This window comes from Centropristis striata, chromosome 11 (assembly GCF_030273125.1).
Source record: "Centropristis striata isolate RG_2023a ecotype Rhode Island chromosome 11, C.striata_1.0, whole genome shotgun sequence".
NCBI classification, from domain to species: domain Eukaryota; kingdom Metazoa; phylum Chordata; class Actinopteri; order Perciformes; family Serranidae; genus Centropristis; species Centropristis striata.
In genome coordinates this window covers 16,733,289-16,759,413 of record NC_081527.1, presented here as the reverse complement: position 1 = coordinate 16,759,413, position 26,125 = coordinate 16,733,289, and the positions used below count along the sequence as shown (strand labels likewise).

The 26,125-nt window shown below is 38.7% G+C and overlaps 1 protein-coding gene across 1 annotated transcript in view; it reads left to right on the top strand.

Moving 5' to 3' along the window:
* tnr (tenascin R (restrictin, janusin)) overlaps positions 1-26,125 on the top strand; it is a 206,913-nt gene that overhangs the window by 173,307 nt on the left and 7,481 nt on the right. Inside the window, exons 26-29 of the mRNA XM_059343993.1 lie at positions 12,278-12,408; positions 16,926-17,058; positions 18,370-18,521; positions 19,165-19,261. Coding sequence (XP_059199976.1) covers positions 12,278-12,408; positions 16,926-17,058; positions 18,370-18,521; positions 19,165-19,261 — 513 coding nt within the window. The remainder of the gene's footprint in view (positions 1-12,277; positions 12,409-16,925; positions 17,059-18,369; positions 18,522-19,164; positions 19,262-26,125) is intronic.

Sequence of the window (26,125 nt, the reverse complement as noted above, 5' to 3'; positions counted from 1 at the left end):
TTGATAGCACAGGTTTGCAACACAGTCAACAGTGTACTTTACATGACCAGTTGGTTTTGTGTCCAACTTTACAGTAAGATATGTGCGGCATGTTTGGGAAGGTTTGATCACTTCATGGCCAAACAAAGCTTTAAGTATTCAATGTTCAAAACTCACTACATATCGTAGTTAGTCTCTTTTTGTGCTGATATGGTAAAATCTCTAAAAAGGAGCCCTGATTTCTCCCGTCTAACTATCAGAATGTAGTAGCATGTGGTGTATTCTGCTAACTCAGTCAACATTTTTGGGAAGAAGAAGTGAGTTTATAAGACAGAAGCAGCCCACATATAATCACCAGTGCTATTGTTTTCCTGCGGGGAGAGCAGTGGATCTCAACTAGGCGTAAAAATTGCCCTTTGTGTGGTGCACTGCACTGAGGGTTGCGCTCACAATATTGCAACTTTGAACTGGGCTGCCACTGACGTAACCTATTTGATGACCTCTTCCTGTCCTCCACATTGCCTCTGCAAGTGGCAGTACTATGCTCTGCACCTTACCTTATGTTGAGCAAAGTGCAAATGTATGATAATCTGAGGGCAGTTTAGCATATATATATACATTAGAAATAGCTTCATATTTTTGGTGTGATCTGTTGTTGAACAGTGCAATTTGTTTGTAATGTTCTTATATGAAATATTGTCTGTCGCCATCAATGTTTATAATGTTTATGTTGCCCAAGATACATGACTAAAAGGAGAAAAAGGAGATTCAGTATTATTATAATTAGGGCCTCGGGGCAATCGCACCGAGCACTGGTCCCATACAGCAATAGCTGTAGGGACCAGTGCTCAGCAAAGCCCCGAGCACTACTGTTATACTGTGGATTTCTTCTTATTCCTCTTGCGGACGCAATTTCGTCCCGCTACAAATTATATATCAAAACGTGCGGTTTGATCCGGATCGGTGTGCTATTACTTTTCTCTATGGAATACGAATTTTTGCCCAAAATTTTGCATTGAAATGAATGGGACGACCGAGAGAAAATGAGCAAAAAAGAACTTAATTGAAGATTTTCAGACGTCTACTTCTCCGGCATAATTTCACCTAGAGGCTCCATTTAAACTTTGAACAGTAGACACAAGTCTTGTGTATTGGTGTATTAATTTGCATTTCGATAGGTCATATAGTTTTTTATCAATCCCTGTTCAATGACCATGATCATTTTTGGAGAAATTCTGAGATTATAATGGGTGTGTATTGCACGGAATGTTCGTGTCAGAGTGTGTGATGTCATCGCTCAGAGTGTAGAGGGAGAGGTAAGACTGTCAAAAAATAAATTTGAAAACTGCGCTCCAGGTCGCAAATTCCACTCTACAGAAATAATTTATACATAGAAATGTAGGAAAATTTGTCTTCTCACTCACAATCCTCTGGTAAAGCTGTCAGAGTTATAGTTTGGGCGTACGACGCAAAGATGCGCCACCAAAACCACCAACAGCCTCATTGGGTCCCATATTAAAAACGCAGGAAGATTTTGGAAAAAGTGAGATTTAACTGTTTTTTTAGATCGCTCTAACAAAGCTATTTTTTCATTTTTCTTAAAAAAAAAACATATGTAGAGGTTCAGGAAGAACTCAGGACGCTCAAAGTGAAGTCGGATCAATGATAGGTATTATAGATAGGTAGATACATGCACGCACACACACACACACACTGGTCATTTAATGTAATATCAGTTAAAGATACACGCACGTACACACACACACTGGTCATTTAATGTAATAACAGTTAAAGATACACGCACGCACACACACACTGGTCATTTAATGTAATAACAGTTAAAGATACACGCACGCACACACAATGGTCATTTAATGTAATATCAGTTAAAGATACACGCACGCACACACACACACTGGTCATTTAATGTAATAACAGTTAGAGATACACGCACGCACACACACACTGGTCATTTAATGTAATAACAGTTAAAGATACACGCACACGCACACACACACACACTGGTCATTTAATGTAATATCAGTTAAAGATACACGCACACACACACACACACACTGGTCATTTAATGTAATAACAGTTAAAGATACACGCACGCACACACACAATGGTCATTTAATGTAATATCAGTTAAAGATACACGCACGCACGCACACACACACACACACACACACACACACACATATGCGCGCGTAAGCGCGCACACTCCTCCAGATACAAATGTTTCACACACACACATTTTGAGGTTAAAGGGCATAGGTTGCTGTATAAATAAATACTTGAAGAGGAATAGTATCATAACATTACTAGTATTAATTGTTTGAAATCTCTGAAGAATCTCATCATAGTGTACACACACCGGCAGTAGCCCCCGTGGCCCTTTCAAAATTTCCCCCAGAGGAAATTTTCTAGTTATTATTATTGTCATGGTCATTTTACTGTATAACTTGGGTAGGTTTAGCTTTTCGTCTACAGTCTGTGCATTTAAAAGTCTTTGATTCTTTATCTCTGTGTAACACTCGTTGCAGAGTCACGTAGGTCACAGCAGTCCGTACCGTGCCAGAGACTTTGACATGCTCAAAGACACAAAATGTCCCAAAGATTAAACTTGTGAACTCTCCGTTCAACTTTTGCCTGCTTCACCTCCAGGTGACCCACCTCTCCAATTATATTCACCTTTATCGCCTCCTCCATTGAGAGCAGAGCTAGGGGTGAAGGAATTGTTCCAGTTTAGCTGAGTTGCAGCTCTGTAAACTTTGTTTTTTCTAGAGTTCTTGCAGCAAAAAAAAAACAAAAAAAAAGTTTTCAGTCAGCAGAGGAGTTCATATCCCCGAGGAGTTCCAGAGCTACCTGTCCTGCACTGCAGCAGAGATGAACCTGCTAGAAACAGAAACAAACTCAGACAGCGTATGAGAACAGGGTTGCAGAGACTTCAAAACATAAATGGGGCTCAGGAAAATGAGGCGTAGCTACAACCATGTCGATGCTGTACATGCATATAGTAGCTCATACATAAACAAATGTTCTTGGCACTATGAGGTGATTCTAATTTGGAAACAGATGCTCTGCCTCATACGTCATGTCCCTCAGCTTCTCCAGAGAACAAAAACAACACACATCTCTACCCCGGTTAGACTCACTCATATAAAAGAATTTAGGAAATTGCTGTGATGCAGGAAGCACCATGCAGTGAGGAAAGAGGACAAGGATTGTGTTTTGATTTGAATACCCTGTCATATTGAATCAAGCAAATGGTTGTTTCTCTCCTCCTCTGAGTTAAATAGACTAAATTTGTTCTTGTCAGGAAATGTGATTGAGTAGAAAAGACACAAGTAGATCAAATTATTCCATATAAGTCAAGTGATGTTTTATACATACTGACACAGCAGAACATGAAATGTATTTCTCAATGAATATTGGTATTTACAGTGTTTTTATGATTTGCTATATATATTTTATGTTCTCTTCAAATAGGGTCTTAAAGAAAGACAATTCATATTTTATAATTAAATTCAATAATGCTTCTTCAACTCCTTTCACTGAGGAACTAGAATTCAATAAAAGAACAATGAGGGATAATCCCCGAGCTTAATCAAGCGCTCCTCTTGGGCAAATATCACATTTATTAACACAGTTTGTATTAAACATGTCAGCCTCCTAGTTCACATTTATGCTTTAAAGCTACAGAGTATAGGCATCTGTGTACTGCTTTATGTGCACACACACACACACACACACACACACACACACACACCAAAAGTCCACTCCCTTGCAGGAATGATGATGACATGTCTCACCAGGGGGCGCCTCAGCCAACCCCAACTTCACAGGGAACTTCTGGTGTTGTTAATTAAACTTCCTAATTGAAATCTTAAAGCCTGCTTCAGTTGTGCTCACAAAGCTTGTTTTTCTCCAGCTGTTCCGCTCCAGTGAAAAATGTCACATTGTGAACAGGGCTGTGAGAAAGGATGAGGCCATTGATTGGTTTGGCTAACCATCCCAGCTATGTCTCTGTTACTGTCTCCCCCATGTCTGCTGCTCTGTTTCTGTCTGCTTCCAGCAACCTCTCACTCTCTGAGTCCCAGTCTGTCTGCTGAGCCACACAGTTAAGAATTTCTGGCAGGAACGGCCTTAGGAAGAGAAATAGAGCAGCCAGTCACAGTGGCTAAAAAAAGTGTAACCATCCTGACTGATAGATAAGTGAAGTTTATTCAGGGTTTTTTTGTGTGCATTGTGCGCCGGCTTTGCACCAATATGACATTATTATACATTATTCCACATTATATGTATTTACAATGTATTTAATTGTAAACAAATTCTAGAAATCATAAATGAGAAAATAAAGAATCAATAGGAATGAAATAAATAGCTAAATAAATATCAATTTCGTATGTTCAGTGTCGGTCGATTGCTGACCATTTAAATAAGACAAAATAAAATAATTAATAACATTTCTAAATATGCATTTCAAGCATTGTCTATACATTATATGTAACATTATATGTTACATTACTTGTGTGAAAAAAGTTTTCATATCGGCACATATCAGACCACATATACATAAATACTGATGAATACAGATATGCCTTTGATAGGCCAATATCGTAAGATAACATCGGTCAACTGATATGTCTGTCGGGCTTCATTCAACAAGCAATTTGTTGTATTTTAGCAATATACTGACAGCAGAGGAAAGGCAAAACCAAGTAATATCTGTTTATCACAAATAATTATGTTACCGAGATGTCAGTGCATATTACATGTTTTTACTAATATCATGCAGCCCTAGCTTGCACATAAAAAATGACATCTGAATTGGTGAGGGGGATTTTAAGATGAGCTTTCAGAGGTTTGGTGTTGACTCTAATTATGAGGTTGGAAATAAATGGTAGAAAGACAAAAATATTCCAGAGAGCAGAATAGTATGTATTAGAAAATGTCTCCAGACCTGTTTGTTCATGATTTAATGTTATGCATTTTATATATCTATATATTTTTTATTATAGTTGGGGAAGTTTATTGGAATTGTTCCTGGTTCATATAGCTGGCGTGCACATTATGCAAATGCAAAGATATGATGTAAAAGAGAGGAAGGGTCAGTGAAGGTTCCTGCTGTCAGGATGGTCTCATGCACACTGCACAAAGAGAGAGGCGAGAGGAAAAAGCGATGAGTCTGGCTCATATCAAAATGTGGCCAAGACTGCCTCAGCCATTCAGAGTTTTTTTTTTTTTAGGGAGGAGTTTCTTTGTTGATTCCCAAGCCTCTTAACCACAGCTGAGAGTTGTTTTGTTGTCTGGCCTCCATGCCTTGAGAGTTCAACACAGAGTAAGACAGCTTGGCTCCCCATCGGCTGATATTTAAGCTATAGGGCTAGAAAATAAGGGATTTTGCCATGGGTGTCTCAATAAGCCTGTAGGCTGCAGCACCAGGACTTTTTTCCCCTCAGATGTGTCTGAGCCCACTCGCTGAGAAGTGCTTGGCAAGTTTTTGAAGCTGCAGAGATCCTTGCTGCGGGCAGCTTCACTGAGCTCTGGCTGATAGTTGTTCACCGAGTACTGAGAGTGCTGCTATTACAGAAACATAATCTTGATTCTCCAGGCAATTTAGGCATTTCTGACAGTTTAATCTGTTTTTAAGGACTTGTGTCATTATTTTATGGTAAAATGCTTTAAAATGGTGCTACTATATTTAAAAAGATTCATTACAGTATACCTAATGTAGCATAATCCGAAACTATCTTAAACTATGTAGAAATGTGTGGTTTTTCAATTACATTACCTACCAAAGCTGTACATTTTTCATGAGATAGAAAATAAGCCATAGTATAGTATAGTATAGTATATTACAGTAAGGTATACAAGATGTGATGTTTTATTGAGCTGTGCATAAAGCCAGAAGCTAACTGTCTTGATACAACATTTAAATAGCAGCTTCAGAGAATAAACTTTTCTAAAATAATGTGAAATGGACCATTTCTTATCTAGCAGCAGTAGTGATGTTGCTGAGGCATGTTCAGGGTCTCAGCGAGGTATCTTTGCTAAATCACACCCCCTGTGGTGAGAGAGAACGAGGAGAGGACACAGAAAAGGGCACCATGAAGCAAAGAGGCTTAGAAGCAGCTATGAACTGTAGATGACACAAATGATATGACATTGAGGTGTCAAACCAAACAGCAACCTCCAGGAAAAAGTAAAGCCAATGCAAATTTACTTAATCCTGCATTATTTCTAATGGCCAGCAGGAGGCGACTCCTCTGATTTAAAAAAAAAAATATGTGGGATTGTATAAAAGAGACCCTACTTCTCCTTCTTGAATTATAATCTCAGTAAACATTTTCATAATGAGTTTATGGACTCAGTTAATCAATTTTGTAAATTATGGTCCCATTTAGAGTATAATAGCCTATAAAGCAGGTGATGCTTTTGTTCATGACTAGCCTGCGATTGACAGGTTGCTACCACAGTGTTTTTATCTGAGCTTTGACAGTGTTTTCAGTTTCTGAACATCAAAAATGCTGTTTCTGAAGCAAAAATAAGAAATGTCAATGAATTGTGGAATGTTGTTAGAGAATCTTGGAGTGGAATAACAGCTGAAAGGTGCCACAAGTTGGTTGACTCCATGCCACACAGATGTGAAGCAGTTATAAAAAAACTGTGGTCATACAACTAAATCCTAGAAACAAAAAAGTTTGTACAAAATAGTTTTGAGTTTGTAAAGTCAACGCAGACACTGCTATTTTTTTTAACACACCCCTTTTAACTAATTGCCCAACTGCACAGCCTTAAGAGCGTGCATATCACGAATGCTGGGTCTTGTTGGTTTTCTGAGAATCTACTGCACCTACTGGTACGTTGTTTGCCATGTAGCAATAAAAAATATACTAAAAACCTGGATTAATCTGGCTAGTCACATTGGACTGCTATTATTTTGAACACTACTGTATAAAGCCTTATAGCATATATATTATGATGGAAAGATATTATTCACTTCTTTACATTTAGTAGCCTAACTATTCTGTCCCAGTCAGAGGAGCGTGTGGCAGCGATGATTGGAAATGTTTCTATCAGGGCATAACCGCTGGTGAAGGAGACGCTGACGCTCCGGTGTCCGAGCCAGATAACGGTAAACAGCAGAAGACAACAACATTTAATAGCCTCGGCTGGTATTCTGGTTAAAGAATTTCACGGTCACAGGCTGTATTAATATTAAATTATGTTTTAAGGATAAATTATGTAGCCTAAACATGCTTTGTTTTTTCACCATTAAAAAACAAAACAGTTTTATCAGCTCCAGGCATCGATACAATAGTCTAAGAACAATTCTCCGACTCGGACGTGTGGACTTCACACTGACTCAAACCTGTGTACACGAGCTGAGAGCAGACGTGAGATCTGATCCTACCCTCCGCTCACGTCCAAATTGATAAATGCAGAGCCTTGCGTAGAAATGATTGTGCGTCCACTTTGCGCTCACTTTCTGTCATATGCTCGTTTGATAAATGAGTGGAATTTGATGTTTAACAGTCAGCTCATATGGACACTTCTGGCTCCAAAAGACCAAGATGGCAACGGCCACAATGCCAAGCTCAAGGCTTCAAAACAGTAGTTCACAAACCAATGTGTGATGGCTCGTGGCTCCGTCCACTTCTTTATTACACAATTTGTAAAATGCTTCCAAAAAGCATTTGGTTTAATTCAGGAGACCTCATATATTCAAAGGAATTACCTATACGTCGTTCAGGCAGCATCATTCACTTCCAACTCGGCATAGAAATGTGATATCCACTCCAAGAAGAAAAAACACCTCCTCTCTCACTTGTCTTCTTACAACAAATTACTGCTGCCCTTCCCATCTGCTTCTCTGTGTGTGTTTATTTTTTCCCCCTTTCGTATTGTTTACACTGCGTGTTAATGAGACATTAGATGAAGCAAAACCTATTCATCTCAATCCCATTGTTCAAACGTCTGAAGACGGAGCTTCAGAGCTGCCAGGAGCTCAGACGACACCTGCTCACCTGCTTGGGCACGCTCCGTGCAAAGGTTTAATTGCAGGGAGAGCTGAGGGAGAACAGGACGAGGAGGTTGATTTAATTGGTGAATGGAGAGAAAGTCAGAATAAAGACACAATAAATGAGGGTAGGTTGCGGGGCGTCCATTTCTATGAAACGCTCCTCCCGCCTCTTCCTTCTTTCATCTATCCCCCACGCGCACATAATGCAGCAACAGTGTTCATCAAGCCGAGGGGAGGACAAGAACAAAAAGATAAACTCTGTTCAGTCTCTGGCACACTGAGTTAGAATGGCAGCCTGTCAGATAAGCAAGAGAGAAGAAGGTGGACAAAGGATGGGGAGGCAAGAGGAGCAGAGAGAGAGAAACACAAATGTAGATAAGGAGGAGAGTGAAGGAGAGGAAGACCCCAGGTTGGTGTGGGAATAGGAGGAAACAGACAAAAGAGGAGGAGGAAAAGCATGAATGAGATGCAGACAAGGTCAATACAGATGTGAAGGTGCAGGAGAGGAGGAGATTGGCACATCATTGTGGACTTTAGCACACTCTGCAATGTGCTGTGTTCCTCTCTAAGCGCACTACTCAGCCTCTTAAAAACTCTTTGTTTTCTCCTTTTCCCTCCTGCTCTCTCTCCGTCCTTCTCTCTAAATCCCCCTGTCACACAATGTGGATCTGCCTATCACTGTCTCCAAGCGAAGGCACCCTGCTTCTTTCACGAGGTTATCAAAGGCGGGAACATGCTGTTAATTACAGAGCTGTCATTGATCTTTCCATGTGTGCACACAGACAAGGATTTAAACAAGAAGAGAGTGTGTGTTTGTGGATTTTCTTTGTGTGCGCGCAGTTGTGTGAGGTCCGGGTTCGTTCGGGGGTCAGATGTTTAGTTAAAAGTTGAGGAGAAGTCCTCAGGGGAAAGTTAAAAGTTCAGGGTATTTACAAAAGCCCATGTTAGGTTCACTACAGACAGACAGGGAGGGGAAAAAAAGTGAGAAAAGCCAGAGTCAAACAGAGGGTATCACAGGAAGAGACAGCCATGTAGAAGATATCTTTATCTCATATTCACAGCAGTGACGACAGCACAAAAAAAGCTCAGCACCTCATTTGTTTCAGCGCCCCTGCCTCTCATACTCACAGCGCTGTTGGGTGACTGGCTGATGATGTGCCCCAGAGCCATGATGTAACTGCAGGAAACTTGATTTTTCAGAATAGAAGGTCATCTATTTTCTATCACGCACTAAAATGAGGTTACAGAATGTCAATGCTTCTGCTGCCATGTCGGAAGATCAGATATTGACTTAAAGAAGGGTGATGTAAGGTGGGGAAATTGAGGTGAGTCTCCCTGTGATGTGTTTAAGGTGTCGAGACAGGCACTATAATCAGGCCTTGTTTAAAGCGCCGCAGAAACCACAAATCTACTCAGATGGTGTGATGTAATGTGCCGTAAAACTTGGGTGGGCTTGCCGATCAAGGGCTTGAGTGCTTCTGAGGCTGTGATAGTGACTAAACATGGAAAAGTGTCCCGCTGCTCCTGTCGCTCAGTCCTGTGGGGATTTAAGATTACTGACGTGGAGATTTTACCCCCCTCATGGAATACATTTACAGTATGAGTGATAGAAAGTCACATTGATAATCTGCTCACTGGTGCTTTTGCTTTCCTGGCTTTTCTTTTCACTGCCTAGGAAGAACTCTTGCTGATGTAATATTCAGAATAAGACATTTTGTTTGTTTGTTTTAATGGCACTCATCTACCCTATATGCAGTGGTGGAAAAATATTCAGATCCCTTACTTCAGTAAAAGTAGTAAAATCACACTTTGAAATTACTCCACTACAAGTAAAAGTCCTGCTTTCAAAAGTTGCTTAAGTAAAAGTATCAGCATCAAAATATATACGTACAGTATCAAAAGCAAAAGTACTCGTTATGCAGAATGTCTCCACTCAGATTGTATTATATATTCTAAACATATTATTGTATTATTAGTTTTATTATTATTATTATTATTATTATTATTATTATTATTGACGCATTTATGTAAGCAGCATTTTAATTTTCTCAAGATAGGGCTAACTTGACCTACTTAATTTACTGTTATGAGGTTAAATATATATTTTAGAAAGGTCTAATTACTTTGAATTTATCACATTTTTTATGTTAAATCTGGACCTGAAAAGTAACTAAAGCTAAGTGGAGTAAAAAGTACAATATTTGCCTTAAAAATGTAGTGTAGACATACACAGTAGCCCATAAAGTTGGACTAATTTTGTTTTCAGACACATTCCTTAATTAATAGTGGTTTTATTTATATTGTGATATGTTTGGAAGATGTTGATAGGTTAAGTTTTGAGAAGATACATACTTTATCCGTCAAGAATAAATCACATTGTCACAATCATTTCATGGAAAGAGGTAAAAAATATTTTAATCCAACTTCATGGACGACCGTGTATAAAGTCATTACCTGAGTAAATGTATTTAGTTACATTCCACCACTACCTATGTTTAATTTCCATCTGTCATTGACTTTTATTGAGAAACAAATTTGTCAGTGGCTTTCATTCATCAATGATACTATGTGAAGCAATTTTCATGTATCAATCGCTTTTTATTGCCAATGTGTAAATGGATTCCCAACTTATTCAGATTGTAGACCATTTTTTGTGGAAATGACTGGGGACGAGTTCTCTTCAAACTATTCAGTACAGCCCTATTAGATGGTATGACTATATTTCCTTTCACTCTCTATCCAGTCACACTATCAAATAAAGGCTTAAATTCGATTAAAGACATGATGGAATTTGGGCATTGTTTGCACATAGTTCATAGTGTCACTTTATGTTTTTTAATCAGTAAGAAAATATGCTGTATGTTGTTATCCTTTGAATCTTGATTCAGACTGGAATTCTCACACTTGTGGTTCAAGTGGCAGAAAATTCCTTTCAAGATGATTCAGCAGTACTGGTATAAAATTTGTCCATGTTTTTTTTTTTCTTTAATCTCAGCAACTGAGGTTTTTTCCTTAGTGGTTGGGTCGTTGCCACTTTGCTACATCTATTGATGGTTCTGTCCAGGGAGAGAAAACCTGGCCAAGGCAGCTCAGCAGGCCAGTCAACCCGAGAGAAAAGTTCAATGCTGTTAAGTTGCTCTGCTGTAGTCTGGCCAGTTCGCTCCACACAGGTGTGTGTTGATGTGTGAGTTTGCAAAGACAGGTACATTTACCACCCTGCAGATTATCTGTGCATCAGTTATGGGTCAGTGTTGGCTTTTATTTCCAGGTTGTTGACTTTTATATCTGTAAGGCCCAGATTTTACTGGCTACCGACAGTACAGCCTAGTGCTTCTCCCCTGATAGTGACTCAGCCGCAGCTCATCTTCGCTAACTATAAGATTATCAAAAGCCTGCAGGACACCAGGCCTTGACTTTAGCTTGTGGCCATATATTAAAGATAATTTATTCCATGAATTTTTTGTGCTCTGCATATTCTCAACTTGGAAGGTAGTAAATAATACAATAAAATACTACATGACCTTAAAAATTGAATAAAATGTAGCAATAATATAAATTATTAAACACAGCTGATACATATTGTGAAAATACAGTTTTGAAGCAGTTCCTTGTAATATGATGCATGTGTCTGTACAATATATGCATATATTATTGTGTTGTTTTTGAACTGATTATTACTTTCCACATGGTAGGAATGAGAATAATGTGTGAGCTATGAATCCAACCTTTTAATTTGGTCCTATACTGAAAGCAAATTGTCAGTTTCTGCATAAGTATCACCACAGTAACTTAACACTTTAATATGTCATAATGGAAAGTGACATACACGTTATTCTGTTCAAAGATACTTTATGTGTCATGAGTGCAAGAAATTCAGAATTAAGAAAGATGCTTTCTTTGTGTCCTGCACCAGGCAGTTCTGTACAAGTCACTTGAGAATAAGGATGCATGGCACATTTACATGTAAAATAACTCACTGAATTTCTAAACATGGTAGTTGTGAAATTTTCTGATTCACCAGGAATTCACCCACTAATAAGGCTGGGCATCTGTACTAGATACAGAGTTATTTTTATTTTACACAGCTGAATGCTTCCATTCAGATAAAGTGTAGCCATAAACAAAATTAGTATGATTGAAAATGAACCTGTTCAGTCAAAACCTCAGTCATTATTTGAGAACTGCAGTACTGCACTCTAAAGATGTCAAAAACATCCTAAAACTGTTCTGGTTTTGCACTAAATTGATATTTTTCTCTTTTTCTGGCAGCCATGGATGCACCCCTGAACCTGACAGCCAGTGAAGTGAATCACCGCAGCGCTCTCATCTCCTGGCAACCACCAATCGCAGAAATTGACAACTACATGCTCACCTACAAGTCAACAGACGGCAGCCGCAAAGTATGTGCTGCGCATAGCAGGATTCTTGTGTCTCAATTTGGTCTCGTAGACACATAGATGCACACACTGTTCCCATATACTGTAATTTCATGTATGTTGACATTTTATCCGCAGCCAAAATTTGTTTCCTTATCTGCTCTCTATCTACTCAAATCCTGTTGAGTGTTCATGCTGCAGTTGCAAACATGTGTGAGGGAGTTAAGCTGTGCTTTGGTTCATCCACACACCTGAAAATAGAAACTTAATTCTGCAGATATTGAACGACATATTCAAGCTAGTTTTTTTGGATTTCTGCAAAGTAGAGAATGTTCCCGATTTAATCAACTTTTCATAACACAACTTTATGACGAGCACTTCAAAATCCAAATTCTATCTATCAAACATGTAATCCCTGAATGTGGAGCATGCGAGCGTTGGGGACACACAAACCGATAGACTGATACACACACACGAGGGAAAAGCACGGAGAAATTGCCTGTCTAACTGAGATATTACTTTAATGTGTCTCAGTGGAGACATTGTTTATTTTGATTAAACTTTTTGATGTGGTTGAGTAATGGGAATAAAGCACATTAGTAAGAGCAGTGTGAATCGCACCACGTCTGTTAACAAATTGACTACAACCATTTCCCATGATGCTCGGCAAAAGACTTCCTTTTATTGGCAATTAGGTGTCTTACACACAAGCGTGCACATGCAACCAGATGCACACAGACTGTCCCCTGACTGCCCACTGTAGTGTCACGATCTTATAAAGAAACAGTAGAAAACACACACACACTTCCATAGTGATGCAGTGATATAATCTCTCTCTCTCTTTCTCTCTCTCTCTCTCTCTCTCTCACACACACACACACACACACACACACACACATTCTGACCTTGAATGCGTGGCATTGCTGTGTGTTCGACCATCAGGTGTCACTCATGCACAAAGAATGCAACAGTAACAATTCAGATTATCCCTTTTTTTTGTTTCCAGTGTTTGGTCCGATAATCTGCCTTTCCATCCATTTTCAAAAAACAATGCTGTGTTTATAAAAAAACATTTCTATGTATGTAATCTGGCTTTCACATACGACTAATGTTAAATCAACATTTTATGCACCATTTCCAAGACACATGCATAAATTTGCATGTTAAGTCAAACAGACATTCAATTTTTCATAATTATTTTTCTCCTACAGCATACATATCTGCATAATACACATACATAAGCATAAAAATCGGAATCCAGCAGGAGGAAATTAATATTCAATACTGTTTGGTTTCCTTATCCTTCGTTAGCATTAACAGAAAAATGTTGTTTTTATCAGTTTAATGGAATAGTTCTATTTTAAACTATATTTGCATAAATCAGTAAGTCCACTGTTTTATTAGATGCTCATACTGACTAACAACCAGACAGCAGCATGCCACACAAAACAAGAGCCACAGACTTTGAACAGCACATATTATCTGTCGTGCTACGTTTAGTTCTCATCCAAGTTTTAAATAAAAAAAGTCCTAAACATCAAAATGAAAGAAAAAAGGTAGAGGTCAGGGTCCGTGTAGATGCAGACACTTCTAGTGGGTCATAAGTGATGATTGTTTCTGTTTGAGTCATTCCATTGTTGTTTTTTTTGAAGAATCGTACTCATTGTGCCTTTAATATCATACATTGTCTTATTATTGCACATAAATCATTTTAGTAATAAAGGGAAAAAAATCTGAAAGATCTTTCAAACCTAGTTGAAATTACATTTTTCATTCTTCGCATCACCTTTGATCATTTTCTTCTCGATTGTATTCAAATCTCGGTTTCACCGCAGTGAGCCGCCTCAACAAGTGCCACAATTTAAATTCATATTTTCAACAAAACATGATTCACATCACTCGTTCGTGCTTAGAGCAAAAATGATTGCTCATTGTGAGATTTTCCTCTGGTTGTCTCTACTCGAGGTCTGGCTCTGCTGAAAATATGAGAAGCGTTACCTCGGCTGTAATCTAACCACATATTGGCGAGCCTTACAGCTGTTCAGCCAGCTTCCTCTCCTACAGAGATAATGGACTTTAATAATTTACACACAGGAGCAGCAAGATTAATTTCTTATCTGATTAACATTTACTTACCAGTTTGTAAATTCATGTATCACTGTTGGTTATGTTCGTGACTCGATTATTAAAGATCTCTCCATTCAAACACACACAAGTATGAATACACATCTTCAAAACATCCAACCACACACACACACACACACACACACACACACACACACACACACACACACACAATCGATAGCGATAATATAAAGGTACGTATTAAAAAAACAGGCCTTTTTTTGATAAAAAAATCTTATCTCGACCCTGAAAATCTGTTGGGAATATGTCAGATCCTCTGAGACGGAGAGACACCATTTACCAGCTGCTTCCCTGCATTATTCACAGAGACACGTTGCCTGGAAATTTGTATTTTTTTTCCAAACTGCCTGAATATTTCATTTTTACTTGTTCATATTTAATGTGTATCCAGGGCAAAATGTAACACACATGCACACATAACATGCAGAGACAAGGTCAAGTTTCTCTTTATCAATTGAGCATTCTGCAGGCAGAAGTTTGTCTCATCTAAGAAACTGATGTCACAGGAAATACTCAGTCAAACGCCTCGGCTCCTTCAGACAGGCTCAATGAAAGAAGATTTGTCAAGAACAAAGGGAAGTAACAACTGTACCATTGTGACTTCTTAACCAAAAATAGAAATGCTCGTTTCTTGATTGCTTGCTCAGCAGCTTCTCAGTTTAGCTGTCCAATGCAAATCTTTCATCTTCTCTCCATCTAGTCGTCCTCACTTCTTCTCCTTCTGTATTTTTTATGGCTAAGTCACTTTTCACATGAAAAAGCACAGGCAGCCAGACTTGTTGTGCAGTCTGTGGGAGAGTAACTCTTAAGATAGAGATGTACTGGATCCATTGAGGTATGAGAAGTTGATAGATCCTTTTCATGTTCTGGATAGCAGAAGATCCAGCTGCACAGTACAGGATTGATACTGCACGGCGAGTTGACTGACCACTCACCGTGTCTGAATTTACATAAAAACAACTTGACCTCAACTTTATGCAAATTCGGTCCGTCCATCGCACTGTAAGCACTAAGCTCACAAAACTCAGATCAAACTGTCAAACCAGGCAGTGCTCATCAAATATGAATCTTGTTTCTGTCTATTTCTCACCTCAAGTGTTTTCAGAAACATATTTTAGCGTCTGTTTACCTGTAAAATGAGAAAGTTTGTCTTTGGTTCCGGTGCATCCTTATGTGTTCTTGCTGGACTTGTTTGGTCTCCACCATAACACACCATCGGGCCCTGACCAATATGGGTTTCTTAATGACCGATGCAGTATTTAGAAAGCAAGGTGTATATAATGCCAGTATCATGTTATTGTTGTTGTTTTTTTTACTTTCCATATGCTAAAAACTATTTAATAACAATTACAAATGAGACACTTAATTGCTGAACATAAATGAAGATTTATTTAACACTGTACATATCTGCATTGTCTCTGTTTACTTACATAGATATGCACTCTGAATGTCCACAGGTAAATAAAAAAAAAACTTGTGAATTTAAAATAGACTTTTAGTGCACTTAATAGCATTGATCAACAGGTAGCAACATCACATTTTTTAAGAGAGAGAAAAACTTTTTAAACTTCAAATCAAAAATATATGAACATTGTTGTGTCCTTCCCTGCTGTTGGCTCAGTGAAATACCATAATGAATAAATAATCGTCCTCCTAAGAGCAGGCATCTGCCGATGCTGATTATCTCAAATGGTATTAGTCTACCACAATATCCAGCCGATCTCCTGACACCGCTGTTTTACAAAACAAAAGATTACAACATTGTAGGATCTTCTTAATGCTTGCAAATAACAGATTTATTGGAAAAAAATCCAAATTAATTAAATACGAAAAAGAACCGCTACAAGATAAACCTATAAAGTATTTTGTTCCCTTGTTAGACTTTATTTAAATATTTCATATGTGAACAGCTAACTGTTAGCCCCAATGCAGTATTTAAATCGACCTAATATCTTTCTTCAATCCCTCTACATCACCTCACATATTTGTGTTGCCAGTTTTATGTAATATTGTGCTTCAGGAGCACAAATACATTTCTCATGTGTTTCCTGAACAAAAATAGCTTGAAGGTATCTTTATTGCCATAGGTTTTTGTTTTTTTTAACTCACAAGCTTGTTCAATGTTTTATCAGTGACTTGTGGGGATTGTAATATAATTAGTTTTTTTACCCTGAGGTTTATACTGATGAATACACATTAAATTATTGCTTTTATAAAAGGCAATTCCATTATCTATTATCTAATATCTTTTAACTTTGTGAATGAATGTTGTCCTGCGCGTGTGCGTGTGTGTGCGTGTGTGTGTGTGTGTGTGTGTGTGTGTGTGTGTGTGTGTGTGTGTGTGTGTGTGTGTGTGCGTGTGTGCGTGTGTGTGTGTGTGTGTGTGTGTGTACTAGGAGCTGATCCTGGATGCAGAGGACACATGGATTCGACTGGAGGGACTGGCAGAGACCGCAGAGTACACTGTGAAGCTCCAGGCTGCAAGAGGACTTGACACCAGCGCTGTAGTCTCCACTACCTTCACTACGGGTACGCACACACACACACACACATAGACTCACATGCACACACATAATGTATTTGTATTCCTTGATTTAACTTTGAAAAGAGATTTTAACAGTGTTAGTTTTCTTCGGCCCCACAGATTTCCTCCCCTTCTGCAGAGCATTTCACATTACAGTCACCATAATAAAGGTGCACAATAATGGCTCCCCAAAGTCAGACACAATTCTCATCTTCCTTTCCTGTAGCACAGTGAGGGAGACTTCCCATTAGGCTGCACCGGCAGTGTGGCTGTCCGCAGTTCTAGAGTTCTAGAGCTGAACAGGGTGCTCTAATCTTCAACGTGGCCACTATGTAATTATATATGTCACTCAGACAAGGATTAGGAAGCATCATGAAGATGCTAATCACCTGGAAAATATGTGAACATACCAAAAGTAAATATCAGTATCCATCATGTCAGCTCGGGCTATGTGATTAATCATATTCAAATCTGCGTCATAATAGGACACAATATTAAAATCGCAGAAGCTACCATTTAGTAAAATATTTGTTTTTTAAGCTTCACAATGTAACCAACTGAACTGTGCACTTTCAGTTTGTTACTGTAACTGTTGTTTTTTATATATTATTATTCACACCAGACCTGTTGTCCTGCAGTTCTTTATTCAGATTATTTAAGTTAAGTCATGATGATTTTATTATATGTTTACAAGGCTTTAAGTTACAAGATATAATATTTTACTGTGATTGAAGGTTTCTACTATTCAGCTGCTAAATTAAGATGTTTTTTTCACATAAATTCATGCATATGTTCATCTAATTACATCATAATACATAGACCTGGTTGACATGAAAGAGCAGTTTATATGTTGATTGTATACCATATTGTGTTGGTCATACTACAGAATGATTTATTGATTCTGTATCTTGAATAATGCAGAAAGGGAAGAAGAGAGATGATTAGGTACTTTTTTGTCCAGAAATTGCACACTAAATCATAATCACAATATTCCTCTAATAAATAGCATAAAGAATATTCTCCCTCATTGTTCAGCCCTTATTGTTTAACCATGCAGTGGACATAGCAGCAAGATGTGTGTGTGTGTGTGTGTGTGTGTGTGTGTGTGTGTTTATTTGTTTGTTTTAATTGATACAAGTTTCAAACACAATATGGAATTCCACAACGATGGCGTTTCATCATTACAAACGCCTTATAATTTGAAGGTCTATCCATGTAGTCTGCAGAAATATCCACAAACTGAATTATTTATGCCAAAATGTGGACAAAACAAGCAGATCACAATTTGTCCCCGTACCTGCTCTGCTTCTCTCCAGGGAGTCGTCTATTTGCAACACCTCAGAATTGTGCCCAACACCTGCTGAATGGAGAGCTGCTGAGCGGCGTCTACACTATTTACATCAACAGAGACCCCAGTCAGGGCGTGCAGGTGTACTGCGACATGACCACTGATGAAGGAGGCTGGATTGTGAGTCACTGTCCAGATAATGCTTTCTTCTTTGAAAAGCACTTTCTGTTAAATGTGCAAATGTAAGAAACTGTTTCAAGCAGGTTAATAAAGGGGAAGCATTTAGTTGGACCACATACAGGTCCAGTCAAACGTTTGGACACACCTTCTCATTCAATTGTTTTACTTTATTTTTATTATTTTCAACATTGTAGATTAATACTGAAGACATCCAAACTATAATGGTCAAAAAGAAAAGTGTTAAGCAAATCAGAATATGTTTTATATTTATTCACAGTAGCCACCTTTTGCTTTGATGACAGCTTTGCACACTTTTGGCATTTTCTCAATCAGATTCTTGAGGTGTTCACCTGGAATGGTTTTCAATTAACAGGTGCGCCTTGTCAAGAGTTAATTTGTGGAATTTTTGCCTCCTTAATGTGTTTGAGACCATCAAAGTAAAATGTGGCTACTTTGAGGAATCTGAAATTTATTTATTTTTATTTTTTTAACACTTTTATGTTTACTACATAATTCCACTTGTGTTCCGTCATAGTCTTGATGTCTTCAGTATTAAAAAGTAAAACTTTTGACTGGTACTGAACATCTTTCAGTTATCTCTTTTTTAGTAACACCAGAGTTGTATTTGTCTGATCTCGTTCAGGTATTTCAGCGTCGTCAGAACGGCCTGACGGACTTTTCCAGGAAGTGGAGTGACTATCGGGTCGGCTTTGGAAATCTTGAGGATGAATTCTGGCTTGGTAAGACTCTAAAACTCAAATAACTAATGTGCAAGAAAAATGTGTAGAGTGTCAAGTACAAGGATTGAAGTCCATCAGCTGGCAGCTTCGAGTATTTCTCCTTTTCCAGCAGCAGTTCTGAGGTCTGTGAGTTTTATTTTGTGTCACTGAAAAACTGAAAAATACAGTACATTCATGAAATAAAATTTGAACCTATAATTTCTGCTGATGTTATTAACCCAGAAACACAACCAGTACGCAGGATTTTTCATGCCATCTCCATGTCTTCACTGAACTTCGTTGTAATAGGTCGTCCGCCAACTTCCTGTCAACCTGCCCGGTATCTTTCAGCTGTACTTTATGGGCTGCAGGCTGGTATTAAGCTGCTACCTGCTGCCCATTTTGTTCAGTTTTGTGAAGGCTGTATTACCCTCTTTATCTACGCGCCGTCTCCGTGACTGAAGTGGATTTAATAGGTACAATCAATAGAAGGTCGTAGCTTTCACTTGGTTTCAATTGATACATCTATTTTATGGAGAGGAAAGATGTTTCCAATATCTTGTGCAGGCAGTATAGCCCTTCTTGCGAGATTTTTCACTCTGTATGAAGATGGAGAGCTGTGCCGCTAGACTTTTTTCCCCTTTTCTTTTTGCTCATCTCATCTTTCAGCACTTGACTTCACAAAGTCTATCCGATTCATTACTGGCTTCTCTGAAAGCTCATCTCTCCCTGAAATGACTTGGTAATTGTTTTTAGCGTCGCTGTGATTCAAAGACAAAACAACAGAACATCCTCACTGTTTTGATGGACTGCTGAATTTTTTTTTTCCCCTCCCCCAAAATCTCATTACGAAACAATAATTATATTCATTAGAAAATGTGCAAATGAGTCATGTTTCTTCATGGGCCAGTTTTTATGTTATTGTTTTGGTGCAGATGATTAAAGGAAAATATTACATGAATATTTCATTAAGTGAATCAGAACCTTGAGAAGAATGTTTTTTTGAACTTTTTGATTAGAGAAATTAAATAACACTGGGGGGAAATTTTATGGCATTGCATTATCACCACATTATCACAGAGGGAAGGCTGTTACTGCAGCTGACACACATTGGATCATAACACAAGATAGCTGTGGCACGCTGCAGTCCATTAGTGACTAAGCACACTGTAATAGGTAAAAGCATAAAGAGATTTTAGATCCAACCCCTCATGAACAGGAGCTGACAATATAATAGGATCTGGTACAAAACCCTGCAATTCTTGTTGAGTCTGTCAGGTTTGTTGCCTCATAGGGTTATTTTTAAAGCTGTAGTTTGCAGTGTTGTCGAGTTGAATTAAATAATAAAGCTGGTCCTGTTAGTTTTGTACATCAACACAGGGTGGGTGTTCAAAGGTAGCTTTTAACATTTTATCACAACTGAAAAAGATGTATTGCTGTCTGCCGGTATAAATTAATCATTTGTTTTTGTGATTCAACAAAGGAGAGTGGTGGAGATTACTCAGTGAAACAGAGGAGGCGTGATAGAAAATATAGTGCAAACATCTTTGTACGATAATGCACACACCACGCAGTATAACGTGTAGATAGTGATCTGTAAAGTGACAGCAGTGTTTCTGACAGGGACCTGAAGGCATCATGCAGCAGCATTTGCCTCATAGCTTGTAGATGTATATTGGCTTTGTCCGTGCAATAAAATCTAAAGACGCCGAAGCATATCTGGTTCAGTGAGTACAACATTTCATCTGACCCGTTTCCACTTCAGCTGAATCAGCAATAATCTGCCCTCTCACCACTTCTGGACCAGTCGAGGGCACCTCCTTCTATCTCTAGGGTCTTGCTTTACTTTTTTAATGCCTCCTGGGTTGCACTCACCTCCCCGTCTTTCTTTCTTTCTTTCTTCTCTCCTATACTGTACTCTGTCCTCTCTGTGCATAAAAGCAGCTTAATGTAACCTCAGGGTGTGGAGCATCAAGGGCTGCTCTCTGCTCCTGTGAAAGCTTCTCCCCGTGATGCCAGATTACAGATAGCATGCCAGCAGGGAACACTGCAGATTCAGAGTATGCCACAAAATATCCAGCTTGCTGCATGAAACAGACCTGTTAAATTGGTGATCTGGTGGTCTTTAGCTGGACACTATGGGGGTTTTTTTTCACATAGTAGGAGAAGCACAGGTTTGTGAATAAACAGTGGCTATTCTCAGGTGTCCCAGTATTTAGACCTTAACACACTGAGAAGTGTCAAATAAACGGCACGAAAATGCTAAATACAGCAAATATTTTACATCAAATCTATTCATACCAGCAACGACGTGGATTTACGACAGTTTGAACACTTATTCAATAAAATATTTGAATATATTTGTGCGGGCAGAGGACCAACTACTGGGAATCCAATGACCCAGTGTCTAGTACTGGCACTGTGTCTCTGGTTAGTTGTTTTTGTTTTTGTTTAGTTTTTTTAGTGTTTCATTGAGGTTCCTTTTATTGAAATGCTCTGAGTGAATTTGAGTTAAACAGTTACTCAGTGTATACATGAGCATCTCAATAAATTAGAATATCATAGTAAAGTTTATTTATGTCAGTAATTCAATTAAAAAAATGGAAATAACACATTATATAGATCCATTACACACAGAATGAAATATTTCTTGTATGTTTCATGCATATTACAAAAGACCAATTTTAAAAAGTATGTTTAATATGGAAATTTTGGCCTCTGAAAAGTATGTCAATGTCTCAATACTTGGTTGGGGCTGTTTGACTTGAACTACTGGAAATTGACTTTTCCATGATATTCTAATGTATTGAATGCACCTGTATTCCTATGGCTTGTGAAAGGTAAAAACTGAAGGAGGATCAAGTACACACACATGTTGGAATAACAGTAATTTACCATTTCTGTCTCTACTTCTCTACTTCAGTTACTAACAAAACAGTATCTTGCAGTTTAACACATTTCTGTGCTTAAAATGAGATAAAATAGACCTCCCAATCACAAGACAAAGGTGACATTATACAAATGTAATATAAAGCTTCCACACTTTATTCTTTAAATCCTCTAAAAGGTATTGTGATTCAAGAGTACGCTGAAAAGGAAAAGAAAGAAAACAATGACATCCACAAATGCAGTCACAGTAAAAAGCTCCAGCCAAAAAACAAATGAATAAACTTTAGGTCCCGCCTCTGACCTTGCAGAAAGCCAATCGTATTTTAAGATACTGTGGTGGTCAATCACATTTAAGTGGTAGCCAGTAGCTGCGTTTCAACTAGGGGGAAAAGTGGCCACTGGGAAAGTCTCAGGCCCCACCCTCTCAAAAGTCCGCTCACGATTTACGAGACTCCGAAAGGGCGACGTATGGTTTTTCGACCGTTGCGTAATCGATTAGCGACAGTTTCGACTGTGACGTCACATACGCAATGGATTAAACATGGGAGACACAACTGTGGCTGCTGTCGCTAACTGTACACAACTTCAGCAGCTGATCATAAAGAAAGCATCATGGCTAATTATGCACAGCGTGATTGTGAATTAACCGGCACCACTAACTGGGCACATAGTGTCCGGGGGAGATCTCTAAGTGAACACCTCCTGTAGCAGCAGCACATACACACTGTACTGCTACAGAGCTAACTGTTAGCCTATTAGCAATTTGCAGACTTGACGCTAAGGGGTTAACATCCCCTCCGGCTCTGCAGCTGGGAGAGACTGCTACAGGAGGACTGTGCCGCTTTGACTTGTTCTAACTTCGATGGCCCCCGCGGCTCATTAAGAAGAGTAAGCGAGTCTCTAATAACACCAGAAAAAGTCGCTGGATTTGTCTCCAGTCACTTTCTTGAAAAATAGTCACTAAGGGGGTCTGAAAAGTCGCTAAATATAGCAACAAAGTCACTAAGTTGGCAGCACTGCTTCGTCGGCGTGTGTTGTTGTCTCTTAGAGTACTAAGTCACATCCCGCTTAGCAATCTATTCAGTCAGTAACCGTGCTTTTTTTCAGGGGAGAAAAAATGCCCTGCGGTTAGACAGGGACGAAAAAAGTCCAGACAAAAGTCCACTCCGGCCGGCTCGTATTCAAATTAGGGGCGTTTGGGCAAGTGAAACCCGCCTCATTCCGGGTATTGGGCGATAGTGGAAACAGCCCTAATGTCACTCGCTGGGCTCCGTAATATCATTATCAGCATCCATTCAGTCAGGCACTCATTTAAGTCACATTTAACCTAATTGTCTATCTGTATCCATTTGAACAAATTTGACTGAGTCGCAGCCCAGATCAGGAGTAGCTAAAATAGGATACCTTAACTATTTAACTGCGCCATTGCTCCAACACAGCCACAGCTGCTGCTCCAACTGCTGTGTTGATCAGCTGCCAAAAGACAATAACTAACTCCTAGTTGTTTTCAGAATACTGGCATGCACAGTAATAAAATAATGTATCATCCAGACATTATGTGTTGTTATGTGGCAAACCCTCAAACACTTAGTAGTTATTCGTTTTTCTAAAATGCTATCACTGTTCTGAATTTCCCTGCACTTCAGATGGCTGTATGTTAGATACTTCCACGTCCATGTATGTTTGCTTGGTCCTGTGAATATATTTGCAGTGCATTTTAAGGATTTATGGTGGAATAAGTGTCTTTAAAATGTATCATCCTTATAGAAATGACACAGAATTAACATACAGATGGTCACGGCAGTTTGAAACCATTTGACTTTCACTCTTCTTTTTACAGATTCAGTGGCTGTCGTAGCCCATGGAGAGCCATTATAGTGAACATTTAGCTAATCACCGCCTCTACACACAGAACAGCAATATATTGGGCAGTATGGAACCATAAACATCGATATTAAATCCACTCAAACTGAAAAGAAGAGGCACTTAACTGGTCAGCAGTAAAGAATATGGAAATTAAGCTTTCATTATTATCTGTTACAGTTTGAAAACGGCCGTTTTTATTGCCGCTCCAGGGCAATCTATTCTCCCTACTCACTGACCTCGGCCAAGTTTTCACGCTCAACACAATGTCAGTTTGATGATGTAATAACAGAGAGAAACCAGGGTGGCTATGTGCGAATATGTGATCATTATCCCGTTCTTTTTCTTCCTTTTTTTTAAATTCCCCCCTTTGCTTCTGTGTAAGTGAGAGAGAAAGGCTGGTAATAAAATGTGACGAGATGGTAATATTGGTAGTATAATAGGACAAGAGTGCAATAGTGTGTCAAAATGCATTTTTAATCGCTGCAGTTTGGAATAGAGCAGTCTGATCCCATAAAACTGTTGGATGAAAAAACAGTAAAAAAAAAATTATGGGTGCTAGATTAATTGCTGATAATACAGTGATATTATACAATGGAAATTAGAGATGACAGAGTGTTAAACACAATTTTATTACAACAATTGCTTTTCCCTTGTCACCTTAAGTGCCTTTGGGTTGTAACATAGATTTTATCTGCTTTCTGTTGACATATTACAGCAGACTTAGTCCCCCCCCCCCTCTCTCTGGTTCCTACTTCCTACTCCTTATCAGCAAAAGCTTGAGAATTTTTTTTATTTTTTCTTCGGATTTTCCCAGGGTTCAGAAAAAGTGTGCATGTGATGCTTCTGTCGGAGGTTAAGCAGGGAGAGAGACTCTTTTCCAAATGGGTGCTTGTTGTAATCTGATCGTGAAGGCAGTTCCAATCTCTCAGGTCGGTGTGGGGTCTTATCGCCTGTCGGGGTTCAAACGAGCCTCACATCTGCTACCTTGGAGATAGAGAGCAGAGCCGCATATCTCAGAAAGTTGCCACATGTGGCATTTGCAGGGGGGCTGGCGGTGACAGCGTCCATCGCTCTCGACATTGTCAATCATACACGTTTATACAATCAGCTGACAAAGACGTCCAACACGCCGCTTATCGGGATTCAGACCTTTAACCTACAAAGCCACGGGTGGGAACAAACTGTCTGTCTGTGTGGACGTGCATGCTGGAGAATGTCACCAAGTCACAAAAATCAATATTACATTCTTCCTGTAATGGTTTTACGTCTCCTCTGATAAATATTATTTTATCTTTTTGCAATTTGTTTGCTTATTGTTATCATCCTGTCGATCTAGGTTGTAATTTTGCTGTTATTATTTACGCGTAACATCTATTGTCTGTCTGTCCTTGAAGACGGACCTCTCCTCTTCCTAAGGGCTCTTCTTTTTCTCCAAATTGAGGGTGTTTTTTTCTCTCATCTGAATCAAGGTCTTTAGATAGATAGTGTTTTATGCAGTAGGCTCTATGTAAATGCAGTGGCAAGAAAAAGTATGTGAAACTTGGAAATTACCTAGTTTTCTGCGTTAATTTGTCATAAAATGTTACATAATCTGCAAAGTAAGTCCAAAGTATAGACAAACGCAATGTGCTTCATCTAATACCACACAAACATTTTATAATATTTCATGTCCCTATTGAACACATCCATTAAATATTTATAGTGCTGGTGGAAAAAATAAGTGAGCCCTTGGATTTATTCGCTGGTCCTTTGGCAGCAAAATCAACAATTCTTGATAGTAGGTCTTCGGAGATTTTTTTTTCAAGAAATGTGAGTTGTTTTTATGAATTATAGTAGCTCTACACCTCACTCAAATCTCGTTGCATTGATTGGACTCTGGGTTTACTATTTCCTGACTCCAATTAGCTCTCTATGGAGTGATTAGCCTAAATGTTCATTTACTTTCTCTTCAATTAATATTTCATGGATGTGTTCAAGAAAGACATGAAATATTATAATTGGTTGTATTGAGTTAAGCACATTGTGTTTTTCTATACTTAGAACTTTGATGCAGATCACGTTATCTCAAATTAATGCAAAAAAAGAAGGTAATTTCAAAAGGTTCACATACTTCTTCTTGCCACTGTATAT